This window comes from Cervus elaphus, chromosome 15 (genome assembly GCF_910594005.1).
Source record: "Cervus elaphus chromosome 15, mCerEla1.1, whole genome shotgun sequence".
NCBI classification, from domain to species: Eukaryota; Metazoa; Chordata; class Mammalia; order Artiodactyla; family Cervidae; genus Cervus; species Cervus elaphus.
In genome coordinates, this window is record NC_057829.1 from 65,188,609 (window position 1) to 65,202,121 (window position 13,513).

Consider the following 13,513-nt stretch of genomic DNA (forward strand, 5'->3'; position numbering starts at 1 on the left):
CCGGGCTCGGGGCCGATTAGCGCAGCAGCAGAGGCGAGCAGAGCCGCACGGGGCCCCGGAAGGAGGGCGCTGACGCGGGCGCTGCCGCCGCCGGGGCTTCCAGCAACCCGAGGCCCAAGCCGGGGCGCGCCGCGCGGGGCTCCAGTTTCGCCAGCCCCGGTGCTATTTAAAGGTGTCAGGTGGCTCCGCGGCGGTTCCTGGCCCAGGGTCCTGGCGGCAGCAGTTGGAAGAGCCGAGGCGAGGGCGCCGATCCCGTACTGCGAGGGGAGGCGGAGAGATGGGGCAATTGACTATTGCTAACAAGTTAGCCTTGATCGAGGAGTAATCAATTATCTGCAGCGGCACTTCTCTCTCTCTTTCTCTCCGTCTTTCTCCTCTCTTCTTTCTCTCTGTTCTCTCTCCTCCCGTTCTCCCTCCCTCTTTCCCTCCCTCTTCTCTCTTCTCTGCTCCCCCCGTCTCTCTCCTTCTCTCCTTCTCCCTCGTCCTCTCTTTCACTCTCTGTCTGTCCAATGCAGGCTGCTCTAAGTTGGGAAGCTCATTAATTAGCGGGCCTGGGGTAGGAGGAGCCGGCTGGAATTAGCCTGCCTAATGCGCCTGTCAGTCCGGGCGCTGCGCCGCGCTCGGCCCGAGCTGTTTGTAAATTACATTAGCCGCGCCTTTATTGCACCCGAACCTCCGGCGACTGAAAAGCCGCCGCCCCCACCCCAAACTGCGAGCCGCGCTCCCGGAGCACCCGCCTCCCGCCGGCCTGGCTGTGATGGCAGCGCTGGCCCGGAGATCTCGGGCTCTCCAACCCGGGATTTGGCGCCCGAGAAGGGCGGCAAGAGCCCAGCCGGGGAGGTATGCAGCCGCCGCGCGGGCCAGGTAAGACCGGGAGCCTGGGTGGGCTCCGTCGCCACCCAGAGCAGACTTTGTCGAGCTGAGATCAAGGACGCAGCGCCCCTACCCCTAGACCCACTTACCCCTCACCCACGGCCTTGGGCGACAGCGCCTGGCGGAAGGAATCTGCAGCCCTCGGGGTGGCCCGCGGTAGGTCCAAGGAGGTTCTGCAGCCCTGGGTGAGGCGACACAGGACTCAGGGGTGGGGGAATCCCAGGGGTTGGGGGAGGAGGCCAGTCCGAGGACACAGCCTTACCCAGCCGAGAGGTGGCGGGGGGAGTAGTTGTTGATGGCTCTAGGCACCTCTCCCCTGGCCGGAGCCGAAGCGACAGCCTTACCTCCTCCCGCAATTTTGCACACTCTTTTCGGGCCTCTGCTCTCCGGGCCGACTGGGGCCACGGCCCGTCTGGTGATCGGCGTCCGACCGAGGTAACCGGGCCGGGTGCCGGGGCTAACGGGGCAGGCTCAGGGCCTCCCCGCTGCGCTCTGCCCGGCCCCGGCCGGGGCCCCGCTGCCGGCCCCGCCCAGCCCAGCGCCCGGCCTGAGTGCACCACCAGGCCGACTCCAGCTGTTCCGGATGCGGGGCGGGGGGCCCAGAGGGGGCCGGGCCACGGCTAGGGCTGCGCTCTCAGGAACCCGCAGGGAGCTGGGGTTCGAGTGAGACTGGGCTCTGGCAACCCTATGGCCCGAACTCTGTGCGTATCAAGCGAGCATTTGTGTGCATCGGTATTTGAATGTGTTTACGTGTTCGAATATGTATATATATGTGTGGTTCTCCATGGATATATTTGTGTAAACATATGTAAACTTGTGGGTATTTGGGCATGCCTATGTTTTTCATCCCCCTGAGGCACCCAAGAGGGTTGTGCCCCTAGTTTTTTTTTCTCTTGAGTCCTTCCTTTGGTTTGTATGCAGCTACTTGCCCTGCCACCCTAGTTTTCTGTTTCTGCCCCCATAGAAAGGAGGAGAGGAGGGGACTGGCCGCAGCTGAGGGAGGAATAGCTGCTGTCCTCCTCACACACAGCCCCAGCCCTTTCTCTGGCTTTGTTTGTAAACTCCAGGGCAGGCAGCGCAGTCTGGCAGCCCTGCTTGGTCCAGAGACGGCTCCAGAGAGGCCAGTGCAGAGGACCGTGGCCCGACTCAGAGGCTGGGATGGGAAGAATAGGACTTCTTGGGCTTCTTGCCCTGTCCTACCTGCTCCAGAGAGAAAACCAAGCTGGGCTGCGGGGCAGGGGACAGGTTCTTTTCCTGGATGCCTCTAGCATAGGGACCTCTGAGCATCAGAGATCAGTTTCTTTATCTCCAGGTTAGTTGTTTGTTTGGAAAAGGGCTTGTAGCTCTCCAGAGTAAAAAAAGGACAGTGTAGGGAGAGAGGATTCTTGTTTGGGACCCCAGTGCCTGCCCCAGGCCTGCCTGGCAGTGTTGGGAAGAGCTATTTACCCTCTCTCCCCGTCTTTGTCTTGCATTTTGGGGAAAGGACAGGTACTTTAGAAGCAGGAATGGTGAGACTGTTCCCCCAGAGATGCAGAACTATCCCCCAGGCAGGCCAGTCTCATGCATCAGTGATGCTCTGAGAGCCATGAGGTAAGGTTGGGCCAGGGCTCAGAGTCCAGAGATGGTGAAGAGGGACCCGAAGAAGAGGGTTCCGGGGAGCTGAACCCTGCTGGCTTGGAAGCTCTGAGATGGAAAAGGGTCTGCTGTCTCTCACTTTCTGCTCTTAGGATTCCACCTCACCCCTGGCCCACAGCCCATTCCTGCCATAACCCCCAAAGCCACGACCCAGAGTCTGAGGCAAACCATATCCAGAAGAGGCCCCTCCACATCAGGGAATGGGGACTCTTTGGTCCTCATCCTCCAGAGGAGCTCTCACCCATACTCCTCCTCCCCTATTCTTCCAGTCTGTTCATCTCTCCACACCTGACATTGGTCTGCAAGACAGGATTGCAAGGACAACCCTGTTCCTCCCATCTCCCAGTCCCTCAGGACCAGCAGAGTTCAGGATTATTGTGAGGTTGCCAGGAAGGTGAGGAATGTGAATTGGGGAGCAGAGAGGTGGCAGCATAGAATGCCTCCCCTGGAGTCCTGTTTCCTTGGACCTTCAGTCTATGGCCACGTTTTGTCAAAGTGCACAGGACATTCCAAAATCATCTGCTATAGTACCCCTTCTAATCACCATCGTCAAATCTTCTTCCCTTCTTGGCTGTCCAATCCCAAGGTTTTGGGGTTTTTTGGCCTAATTGGTTGTACTCTTGGCTGGCCAAACAGCTCTGGCCAGCATAGCTGGGGAATCAGGGGGCACATGGTATCACCTGCCTATTTTTGTCCAGGGTCCCCTAAATCCATCACCGCATCGAGATTATCTTCAAAAACCAGTCCATTGTCCCGTCCCCCCCCAACTCACTCCAGACCCCAGTGTGTAGGAGGATAGAATCTTCTGAACTCACGAGAGCCCAAACCCTTCTGCAGAGCTAGGGGCTGTGTTTGGGGTTTGCCCTCAGCCTCATTCCCTCTCCTGCCAGAATGGGAGATCCCTTAGGGCAGGGTCCTTGATGTGGGGGTTGTCCACTTCAGACATTCACAGGCTAGGCAAGAATGGGGACACCCTCAAGTATTGATTGAATGAGTTTTTGTCAGGCAAATGGAGTATAGACAATTGTGTAGAGGGGGAAGGCTTGGGCTTTGGTGGTCCCACCTCAGAGGAGTTTTGGAGATCAGGAGATTTGGAAAAGGAAGTAACTCAGAGACAGGTAGGGTAGGGGTTGGTTGGAAGGAATATGCCATTGCTCCAGGATCTCACCTTCTGCTCAGCCCCCTTCCAGGCATCCAGTGCTGGATCTGGAAGGCTCCAGAGGGTTCCCCACTTCCCAGTCAGCTGGGCCATTGTCTTCTCCCCTGGAGTTGGTCCCGGAGTCTGTTCTACAGAGGGAATGCCTGTCTTCAGAGCCTGGTCAATATTGCATCCTGACTCCCGAATTCCTGCTTTGCTGTCTATACCACCAGGGTATTCCAGCCTTATTCCATCTCCACTGCAAGGGGAAGGGATTATTCTGCCCCGGATCTGCTTGTCCCCTAGTTTCCCTCTTCAGACAAAGAAGAGGGAAAGAACATTGCATGAATTGTGAGGATAAGGGGACACTGTAGACTGATACACAAGGAGTTATTACTTAGCATGGGAGAATAATTCAAATAAATCCCCAAAGGCTCTGTTAGCTTTAATCCAGATTGTTTTGGTAGCTCCATTCATTTCCAGATTATTTGTGTAAGCATCAGGTTGGCCTTCAGGCCAGAGCTTCCCTGAGAAAAAAAGTTCTGACATTGCTGGAAATGAGTTAACTTGACCACCAAGTGGGATCATTTTTGTCCCCCAGGGACCTGCTACTGTGACACTCCTCATGGAATTCAGAGAGTGTTTCTTCTGCTGTAGAAGCAGACTCCTGCCACCCTGGCTGAACCAGAACTGCCCACTTGGTTTTTATTTTCTGCCCTGGGCCACCTTCTGCAGTAACAACAATAATAATAACCATGACAATAAACACCATAAGCCCTTACCATGTGCTTGGCTTCCGGCTAAGAGTTTTATTGATTTCACTTATTACTCACAACCCTATGAGGTAGTTACTGCTATTACCCTGATTACATATAAGGAAAATGAAGTTAGTAACACAGAGAAGTTAAGTAACACAGCCAAAGTCACACAGCCTGTTTGGGAGTAGTTAGGACTTAAAGACTGTTTTTTTGTTTTTGTTTTTTTTTCTGACTCAAATCTTAATCCTAGAACCATAAGATTTTTAACTGGAGCCCAAAGTTTCTTTGAATGGACTTTAGGGGCTCTGTAGATCCCAGAAATTGTGTGTAAAATTTTGTATATGAGCCCAAGTGTTCATATTTTTTCAGGGGCAATATTATATAACACACTGAATTCTCAAAAGGGGTTGGAGATCCAGAAAAGGTTAAGGCCAGAAGCAGGCCAATAGGGGAAGGGAGAGAGAAGCTGCCTCTCTGCAGATCTGGGGAGCAGGGAGCCAGCTGCTCTGAAATTCATGCCAGGCTCCAAGCCTGCTTCTGGACCTGCCCTGCTGTCTCTGACCATGACTAGCTCTCGGGACCTCTTCTGGCAGAGAGATGGGGGTAGGCTCTAAGACCAGGGCACTTTTTTAGAGAGCACCCTTCTTTCCTTCTCTCTTCTCACCTCCCCAACTTCGTTCATGAGCTGAACTACTTTAGAACCTAGTGACAGGTGGTCCCACCACATAAGCCAACCTCTTTCTGGCCCTTCAGTCCTGTATGGGGTAACTGATTGCCCTTTGGAAGTGTAGGGGGATCAACAGATCACTGAGTAACACAGATAGATAGAGATGAGGAAAGATGCTCAAGGCCCAAGTGACCATATTCCTGCAGCCCTCATTTTGGTCCCAGGCCTTTGCTTCCCTCACCCTGAGGCCAGAAGTAAATCTATTGCTGCCCCGCCTGGCACTTTTTTTTTTTTCCTATGCTGCATGCTTATGGGATTTTAGTTCCCTGACCAGGGATGGAACTTGGGGCCTGACAGTGAGAGTGAGAAATCCTAACCACTGGACCGCCAAGGAATTCCCTCCTGGCACTTCTTGCTGTTTTTAGTGCTCAACTCATCTTGGGGAAACTTTCCTGCCTGTTCTGTCCTCTGTGCCCCTTCAAACATTCCCCGTGGAGACACTGTCAGATTGCCAGGAACTGCTGGTTGTTGTCTGTCCTTCTACCTCTCTCCACCTGGCTGTGAACTTGGGAACCTGAAACTCCTCTCCATGACCTGTGCCAGCGTGGCATATATGAAGAACTCTCCATGCATTCGTTGAATTAATAAACTAAATGAATAAGAGATAAAAGAGAGAACTAGGCAGGGACCTCTGCCTGTGCCCCCTGAGAGACAGAGAAGGGAGTAAGGGAAGGGTAGGTGCATTGTTTTTCCAGCTGCGTGCAGATGTATGAGGCACTCCTGTGGCTTGTACCTCCAATATACATGAAGGGGCACAGAGACCTCATTCTTTAATGCTTTTTGGCCATGGTGGGTGGGGAGTGTCCTAAGTTCTGGACCCAGCTGCGGTATGGCCTGACTCAGGAATGGAGTTTGTTAACCTTCTCTCTTAAAAAAAAAAACAAAAACAAAAAAAACAGGTTCCCATCCTATTTTGAGCCCAGAAGCAGAGAGGAGGAACAGACAGAAGGAGAGAGATGGGCCAGTAGGAGTGGCAGGAAATACACCTCCTCCCCAGTAGCTCAGGGGACTATGTAGAGGGTAAAGGATAGGGGCCAGGGGTGGTGGGGTGGGGGGAGTAGTGTCTGGTTCTGTCCCACAGGGAGTAGCATTTGAAATGAGCCATGAAAATCCAGAAGCACTGGGGTAGGTACAGAAGTGAGGACCACTTTCCTGGTAAGCAGAGAAGCTGATCAGGAGGCCAGAAGTGCCAACCCAGAGGGGGAGAAAGAGTGCCCCTCACTCCCTGGCCTGGGCATCGAGCTGCTGAGGTTGGTTGGTCCCCTGTGCACCCTCAGCAGGTCTGCAGCCTGGGACATGGACTGGTGGGCTCCTGGGATGGTTGCTTGGGGCTGCAGGGGGGAGTTGGGGACAGGCTGCACCCCAGTCCTGGGTCCACAATAGGGGTTCCATTCACTATGCTGCTATGCCATCTACAGAAGCACCAAGAACTGATCTACTACTAAACCAACTCCTGGGTCCCTGAGCTCCCCAAACCGCAAATGGTGATCAGGCTACCACAGAGGTCTCTGCCAGTGGGAGGGCGCCAGGCAGAGGAGCCTGGGCCAGGACAGGTGGATGGGGAAAGGAACCTAAGTGGGGAGGGGCGAGTAGACTTAGGAGCTGGCCAGCGACGTGGTTAGGCGGGCTCCAGAAAGGCCTGAGTCAGGCTTCTCATAATAAACTTCACGTGAATAATTCAGCAGCTGTGCAGGGGCTCATTGCATTAGCGCCTCACCTTCCGGTTGAGGGGAAGAGGGGGTCACTAACGCGCTTGAGGAGGGAGCCAGATAGAAGACTCCTGGCCGCTAGCATCCTGGGTTCTGCCGGGCCCAATCCCAGGAGACTCACTGGTCCCCCGAATCCCTGCGGCCCCACCAGTCAGAGGGTGCCTACTGAGCAGGGCTGTCCCAGCGAAGCCGCTCTTAAGACCCCAGGCAAGAGAAAACAGGCAGCGGGACCAGGGCCGGAATAGGGAAGGAGGGGGCCCACCCGACCTGTGGGCAAGCGAGCTGCGGCAATGCCCAGTCGCGCAGAGAACGTGGGCGGGGTGGCTCTGAGCAGAGAGGAGAAGGCGGGCTCCTGTGCTCAGAGCCCGGGTGTCCAGGGGCTGCTTCGTCTGGGCCGGGATTTTCCTTGTGCTTAGAATGGAGCTCGAGGGAAGCTGCGGGACTTTTCACCCACGGTGGATCCCCAGGTTGTGCTTCTTCCCCAACCCCACCCCCACTGACCCATCGACCCACCGACCCACCCACCCATAGATCCAGTTCTTGAGGCGGCAGCCCACCCTCCCGCCCCCACCTCGCGTCAGCCGGCGCTGAAGGGGAGCACCGGAGGCCGCTAGGCCTGTTGTTCTCCGACTCTGCGACCCCATGGACTGCAGCACGCCAGGCTTCCCTGTCCTTCACCATTCCTGGAGCTTACTCAAATTCGTGTCCATTGAGTCGGTGTTGCCATCTAACCATCTCGTTCTCTGTCGTCCCCTTCTCCTCTTGCCTTCAGTCTTTCCCAGCATGAGGGTCTTGTCTAAGTGCACACCACCTTCAACCTTATTTCGTTTGAGCAGAACCAGCTTCCTTTGGCTTTTCCACTTTTCACCAGCCTCTGGGTTTCTGATCTTGAGGGTTCGCCCTCATCCCGTCCAACATCCACTGCCTCTTGATTCCTCCGGCTCTTCTCCAGAACCGTTCACCTCCAGGCAGTCGGCCCCGCCCTCTCTCCAGCAGCCTCCCCACTCCTATGGAGTGAACCTCGGGCTGCCGGAGACCCTTGCGCTGACATCGCTGACCCTTCGGGGCCGGCGCGACCGAGGCCCCAGTCTGGTCTCCGGGGGTCTTGAGAAGTCCACCGAAGGCACCTCGAGTCCCCCCTTCCCTGCTCATCCCTCCTCCCACCCCAGCAGAATCCTCGTCTTCTGCTGCTGCCTCCTCCTCTTCTTCCGCCTCTATGCATTTGTTTTTCTTGCTTCGGTGCCTTGGGCTTCCGGAGGCCAGGCGGCTGGGGACGAGGCTGTCTGGGGTGTCTTTGCAGAGGCATGTGAGATGGACTGATGGCACCTGGACCCCAGACGGCTCCACCACTGCCCAGCAGTGTGTTCTTGGGTAAGTCTCTTAACCTCTCTAAGCCCTTACTGGGCAAAGGCCAAGAAATTTAGGGAGAGTGATGGATGAGAAACTAAGTCATTCGATTCGTTTGGGAAAAGGGGTTGCTTGCTTTGGGGCCTGAGGAAGTGAGTTTCAGGAGAATACTAGGTCCAAAACGACTATTTATTTTAACGAATATTTCAAGAGCAGCTGGTAGCTGCTTATTTTTCTTTTTTTACAGCTGATGGGTTCCCAGGCATTAGAAACTTCTCCAGTCCTCACCACATCTTGGTTTTACCGAAGAGGAAACTGAGGTTAAGACTGCGTCCCACTGGTCAACTGCACAGGTGGGATTCGAACCTGCCTCCGTTTAGGAGGCGCTCCTAAATTTGAGCCAGGTAGCCTCCCTTGGACTAGCAAATCGAGCCCTCACAGGGCCGGCCACCACCTGAGCGAGGAGGGGTTGGGCTGAATTGCTAAGCATTCTCCATTTTTTGTGTGCCGGAAAAGCATTGAAAATTTTTTCAGGTAAACGATTTTGGCCGCTCCCGGGGAAGGAATGGAAAGGACACCCGGGGTGGGGTGGGGGGACCTCCAGCTTGTTGTGGGAGAGCCACTAGGGCGGAACAAGGAAGGCGGCTCTTCTCTGAAGCAGAGCTTAGGTTGAAGCCCTCGCACCTGGATTTTTTCCTCTTTCGAGTTTATCCATCTGCTCAGTCGGTCCTGTGTAGCCCACGTCTTCAGAAGACCACGTCTTGGGGGCGGAGGAGAAGGCACAAGGCCCCCTCCTGGGCACAGGTATGGCCAGAGGACACCCGACGCTTTCACCCCCTCCAGGGGCGCCTCTCTGAGGGAAAGTCCTCCTAGCGGCAGAGGAGTTGGCTGGGGGGAGTGGAGAGAGGCTGGTGGGACCGCTGGCTGGGCAAGGAAGGCTGGAATACAGGCTCCCCAGCGACCCCGTCCCAAGCTCCCGCTGCAAGGTCGCGGCATGGCAGCCCCGACAGGCCACGCGTCCCTCGACACAAGTCCCATTACATTGTATTTATGTTTCACTTTATTGTTTTTTTTTTCTCCTCTCATTATTGTCTCACTCTGGGGGAGGCAAAGGATATAATATATTCATCTTTATTATACCAAATCTGTGTGAAGCATTTAATAAAACGCTGTTTCCACACAGCCAGGGATTAGTGTGAGCTATTCTTAAGTTAATGCTCGGGTACGGAGGGCGCCTCCGCCGCAACGCCTGCTGCTGGCGGCCGGAGGGAAGCGCAGGCCCCGGATGGTGCGCCGGCGCCCACCCCAGCACCCGGTGCCCTTACCAGACCGCCGTCTCTCAGTGGCCCCTCGGGCCCCAGCCTGCGGGAGGGGCTCCGAAACAAGCTCCCTCCAGCGTTTCTAACTCGCTGCGGGCTTCGGTCTGTGACTATGAAAATGGGAAGAGAAATCCTATAGCCGCTTTCGTCTCAGGGCTCTGTCTTGGGAGGCTGAAGAAGCCGCGGGGGTAAACAGGACTTTATAAGCTGGAATGGAAAAAGAGGAGGATTTGTCAGGACGGGGGTTGATGGGGGACAGAGAGAAACAAGGAGGCCACAAAAAGTGATTCTAGGCAAAATAGACCCCCAAGCTGAACCCCAGCCCAGGCTGGGGAGCAGAGTGCAACTTCAGTTTGAGCAGAGGCCAGGTTTCAGCCTGCCTGGGGCTCACCCTGAGTCTGATGAACGTGACTGACCGGAATCAGGATTCTGCCCCACCCGAATCAGGATTCCCCCACCCCAGAATCAGGATTCCCCCCACCCCACCCCCGAGTCAGGATCTTGGCATGTCACAGTAGGTGACATGGTCCTCCCTGTAGGTAGATAACAGTCTTTGAAGTTCAAGTTACAGCTAGCAAATTGAGACTCAGAAGTTCAAGTGGCTTGTTTGGGGAACCCAGCTGGAAAGTAGCAGAGCAGATCGTCCTGTCTTTAGACTCCACTTCCCCCTTCCCCCAGCCCTCCTGCTTGCCACCTCTCCCCTCAACATCTCCTCATCCCAGTCCTCCAGGGTTGTCCATGGCATGTAAGCTTTCCCATTCTGTTTTCTGCAGACACACACACACACACACACACACATCCCCTACCTGGGATACCCGTGAGAAGAAGAAACAGTCACATGACTTTCTTATCCAGGCCCACTGCTCAGTAGCTTCCCTCGTGGCTCAGATGGTAAAGAATATGCTTGTAATGCAGGAGACCTGGGTTCAATCCCCCAGGGAAGATCCCTGGGTCTGGAAGATCCCCTGGAGAAGGAAATGACAACCCACTCCAGTATTCTTGCCTGGAGAATTCCATGGACAGAGGTGCCTGGTGGGCTACAGTCCATGGGGTTACAAAGAGTCGGTCACAACTGAGTGACTTTCACTGCTCAATGTACTTTAGAACCCGCTTGCCTTGTGTTTGTTTTTCCAGCACAGATTTGGGCACACCACCCTTCCTTTAGTCCCTTGTTCCCTTGTTCCAGGGCTATGGGAAAGAGTTGGGGGCAACCAGGCCAGGCCAAAAGGAGGTGGTGTGCAGGAAAGAATTGGGATGGGCAGATAAGTCCCCCTAGTTAGAACTAACACCCTCCTAGAATTCTCAGTCCCCATCTGCCCCTATCACCCCCTCCTGTAGGCTGCTGGTAGGAGCTTCTATGGAGGCTAAGGGACTTGAGAAATCTGACAGTTCCCAGCCTGGGGCTGGCTGGGGAAGGGTACCCACTCACTGTGTGGTAGGGCTGGGACTAGGATGAGGCAAATAAGACACTTAGGGCACACAGTTTAAGGAAGTACTTGTTCTCAGTGTTGTGTACCAGACCTGAAATTTTGTGCTTAGGCATCTCACTTGTCTCATCCTAGTCCCAGCCTCTTTGTGGCCCCAGGGGTGGAATTACAATTGCAGTGGGGACAGAGAAAGATTTCACTTTACCCTTATGAATGAATATGTAGAAGTATAAACAATGGATGAACTGCCGGGGGTCGGGGTGGGGTGGAGGTGGGGGGAGGGCACTGAGCTTTCCCAACAGGTGGAGTATGCTTCGAACCAGCTGGAAGGCTAATAATCAGTCTTATTGCCATCATCATATTCTTCATCATTTTATTGGGTTGGCCAAAAAGCTCATCCCAGTTTTCCCATAACATCTTACGGAAAAACCCCAACAAACTTTTTGGCCAACTCAATTCCATCGTGTATTTTGTGCCAAGTAAGAGCTTTACCCACATTATCTCAAGCAATGTATTAAATGTCTTTTGGCTGAGGATGGGTATTAAAGTCTCTGACCTTCTGGATCCTTTCCATCTCTAACAGTCTATTGTTGCATAAAATAAAGGACATGTTTGTTGATTTTGGTTAGTTAATTATAGCTCAAATTATAGTTATTATTTGAACTTGTTTTATGGCCTTTCCTAATGAGTAAGCTCATTGAGGGCAGGCACTATATCTAATCTCATTTCTTTTTTTTTTACCATTCCTTCTCCTCCACGATCCACACAGGACTAAGCATGTAGCACATGTTTAATAAATGTGTACTAAAAAAACACATGAGTAATCAAAGGCTGTCTGTTTACCTGGCCATTTGCTTTCCATACTGTGCCCATCAGAGCTATAAAGTGGCCCCTGGGAGAGCCAGTACCTCCTCTGCAGTCATTGTCCCCCTTTCCCTGCAGCTGAGCTGAGTTCAAGCTGGCACTTATAAAGCCTCCTCCCTACTCATGCTCCCAGCTCCGTTCTCATCTGTGAGCAAGACAAAGGCCAGCCTAGCTTCCACCTGTGCAGAGGAGTCCAGTCTCATACTGAACAAGCCTCAGAAGAAACCATTTGGGTTGGGGAGGAGGCCTCTGAGAGATCAGAGTAGGCAGGGCCCTGTAGCCAGAGAAGCCTGTCTGGCAGAGCTGGGACTAGAGCTCAGTCTCGGAAGATGGGAAGGACTGAGAGGCTAGAGGGAAGAAATCGAGTATTCCAGGTTAGAGAGAGGGGAAGCAGGGGCAAAAGGACAGAGGCAGGCGGGACTGCTCATAACAGTTTTGGGAGACAGTAGGCTGGCCTGGCTAGAGCACCAGAGAACTATAAGTGGAAAAGATGTCTGTGGAATGCCTTGAGTGTCCTGACCCGAAGTCAGAGACCAGAAGTTGGGGTTCAGAAATCAGAGTTTAGAATTCCAAGCCCAAAGCCACAGTCCAAAACTCAGCCTTGAACAGAACTGTCTTCTGGGTTGATGTAAGATGCCGTCATGGGCCCCATACTCAAGAGGCATGAGTGTCCTGAGTCACAAGATGGACTCTTGTGATTGGCTTGGCCCAGGAAATGCAAGGCCTGGTGTGGGCCCAGAGCCAGCCTAGGCCCACCTGAAGCCCCATGCTCTAGGACTGGCATGAGTAGCTGTACTGGGTTCTCCCAAATCAGACCTTAAGTCTGGCATCATCTGCCACCCAGGAGCCCTGAGCTGGGGCCAAGAGTCACCTACCAGTATATTCCCTTCTACCCATCCCCTTTCCTTTCCTCCATCCTCTGATATAGGTGGAATCTAGGGCTTCTAGGTTGGACCCAGCTGGGCTAGGCCGCTGGGGGGGTGGAGCCGTGATGCCAGCCAGCGTGTAGGCGTTGCTGTGCCGGCCTGTCATGGAGCACAAGCCTGCCAAGGAGCAGGAGCGCTGTGCCGCGTGGAGGGTGTCAGGGGTGGTATTGTCGGCGCACAAATGCTCAACTTTATGTACTTTTAACTAGAGGTGTAACAGATGGCCCCGTTTCTGTCCAAGCCAGGGAGACTGGTGCCCATTCCGGCTGCAGCCAATCAATCCCGCCACTCTGGGGGGAGCTACAAGCTGGGCTGGGAGGCCTGGAGCCAGCAATCGCGCAAGGCTGTCTGCTCGGGCTGGCCCAGTCCTGCCTCTGCCAGCCGCTCAGCCGTGGGCCTGGGGAGGTAGGAGGGCAGGAGAGTGGCAGCCATGCCTGGGAGCCCAGTCAGAGGCCTGTCTGGGAGAGAGAGTCTGGACCCACCCATCAGGACCCAAATGGCCAGTGAAGACATTCAAGTGCCCAGCCCACCCCACTTTGTCCTCATTCTCCTGTGATCCCTGCTTTGTCCCTAAGCCCCAGATCTCTAGCCCCAAAACACTCCAGACCCTTAACGCTGCAGTGTCCTGCCTTGTAGATACCAGATATTGCTTGGGACTGTGGGTAGATAGAAGTGCCTTTAGGAGAAACAGTTCACAGAACTGCAGATGATGCAAGATATCCAGGGAGGAAGAGAAAACAGGATCCAGCTGGAAGAAACCATTAACCTGTTCATACATTTATCCAGTCAA

The 13,513-nt window shown here is 54.3% G+C and overlaps 1 protein-coding gene across 2 annotated transcripts; it reads left to right on the plus strand.

Annotated features, from left to right (window-relative positions):
* Positions 1–251: 251 nt before the first annotated feature.
* Positions 252–9,618, plus strand: LOC122709456 (protein phosphatase 1D-like). 2 transcript variants are annotated; one of them, XM_043926834.1, is made up of 3 exons: positions 252–864; positions 8,141–8,211; positions 8,435–9,618. In XM_043926834.1, the coding sequence occupies exons 1-3, from the start codon at positions 589–591 to the stop codon at positions 8,436–8,438; spliced, it is 351 nt and encodes a 116-aa protein (XP_043782769.1). In that variant the 5' UTR covers positions 252–588; the 3' UTR covers positions 8,439–9,618. The 2 variants fall into 2 exon arrangements, with proteins under 2 accessions (XP_043782769.1, XP_043782770.1); XM_043926835.1 differs by lacking the exon at positions 8,141–8,211.
* Positions 9,619–13,513: the final 3,895 nt, after the last annotated feature.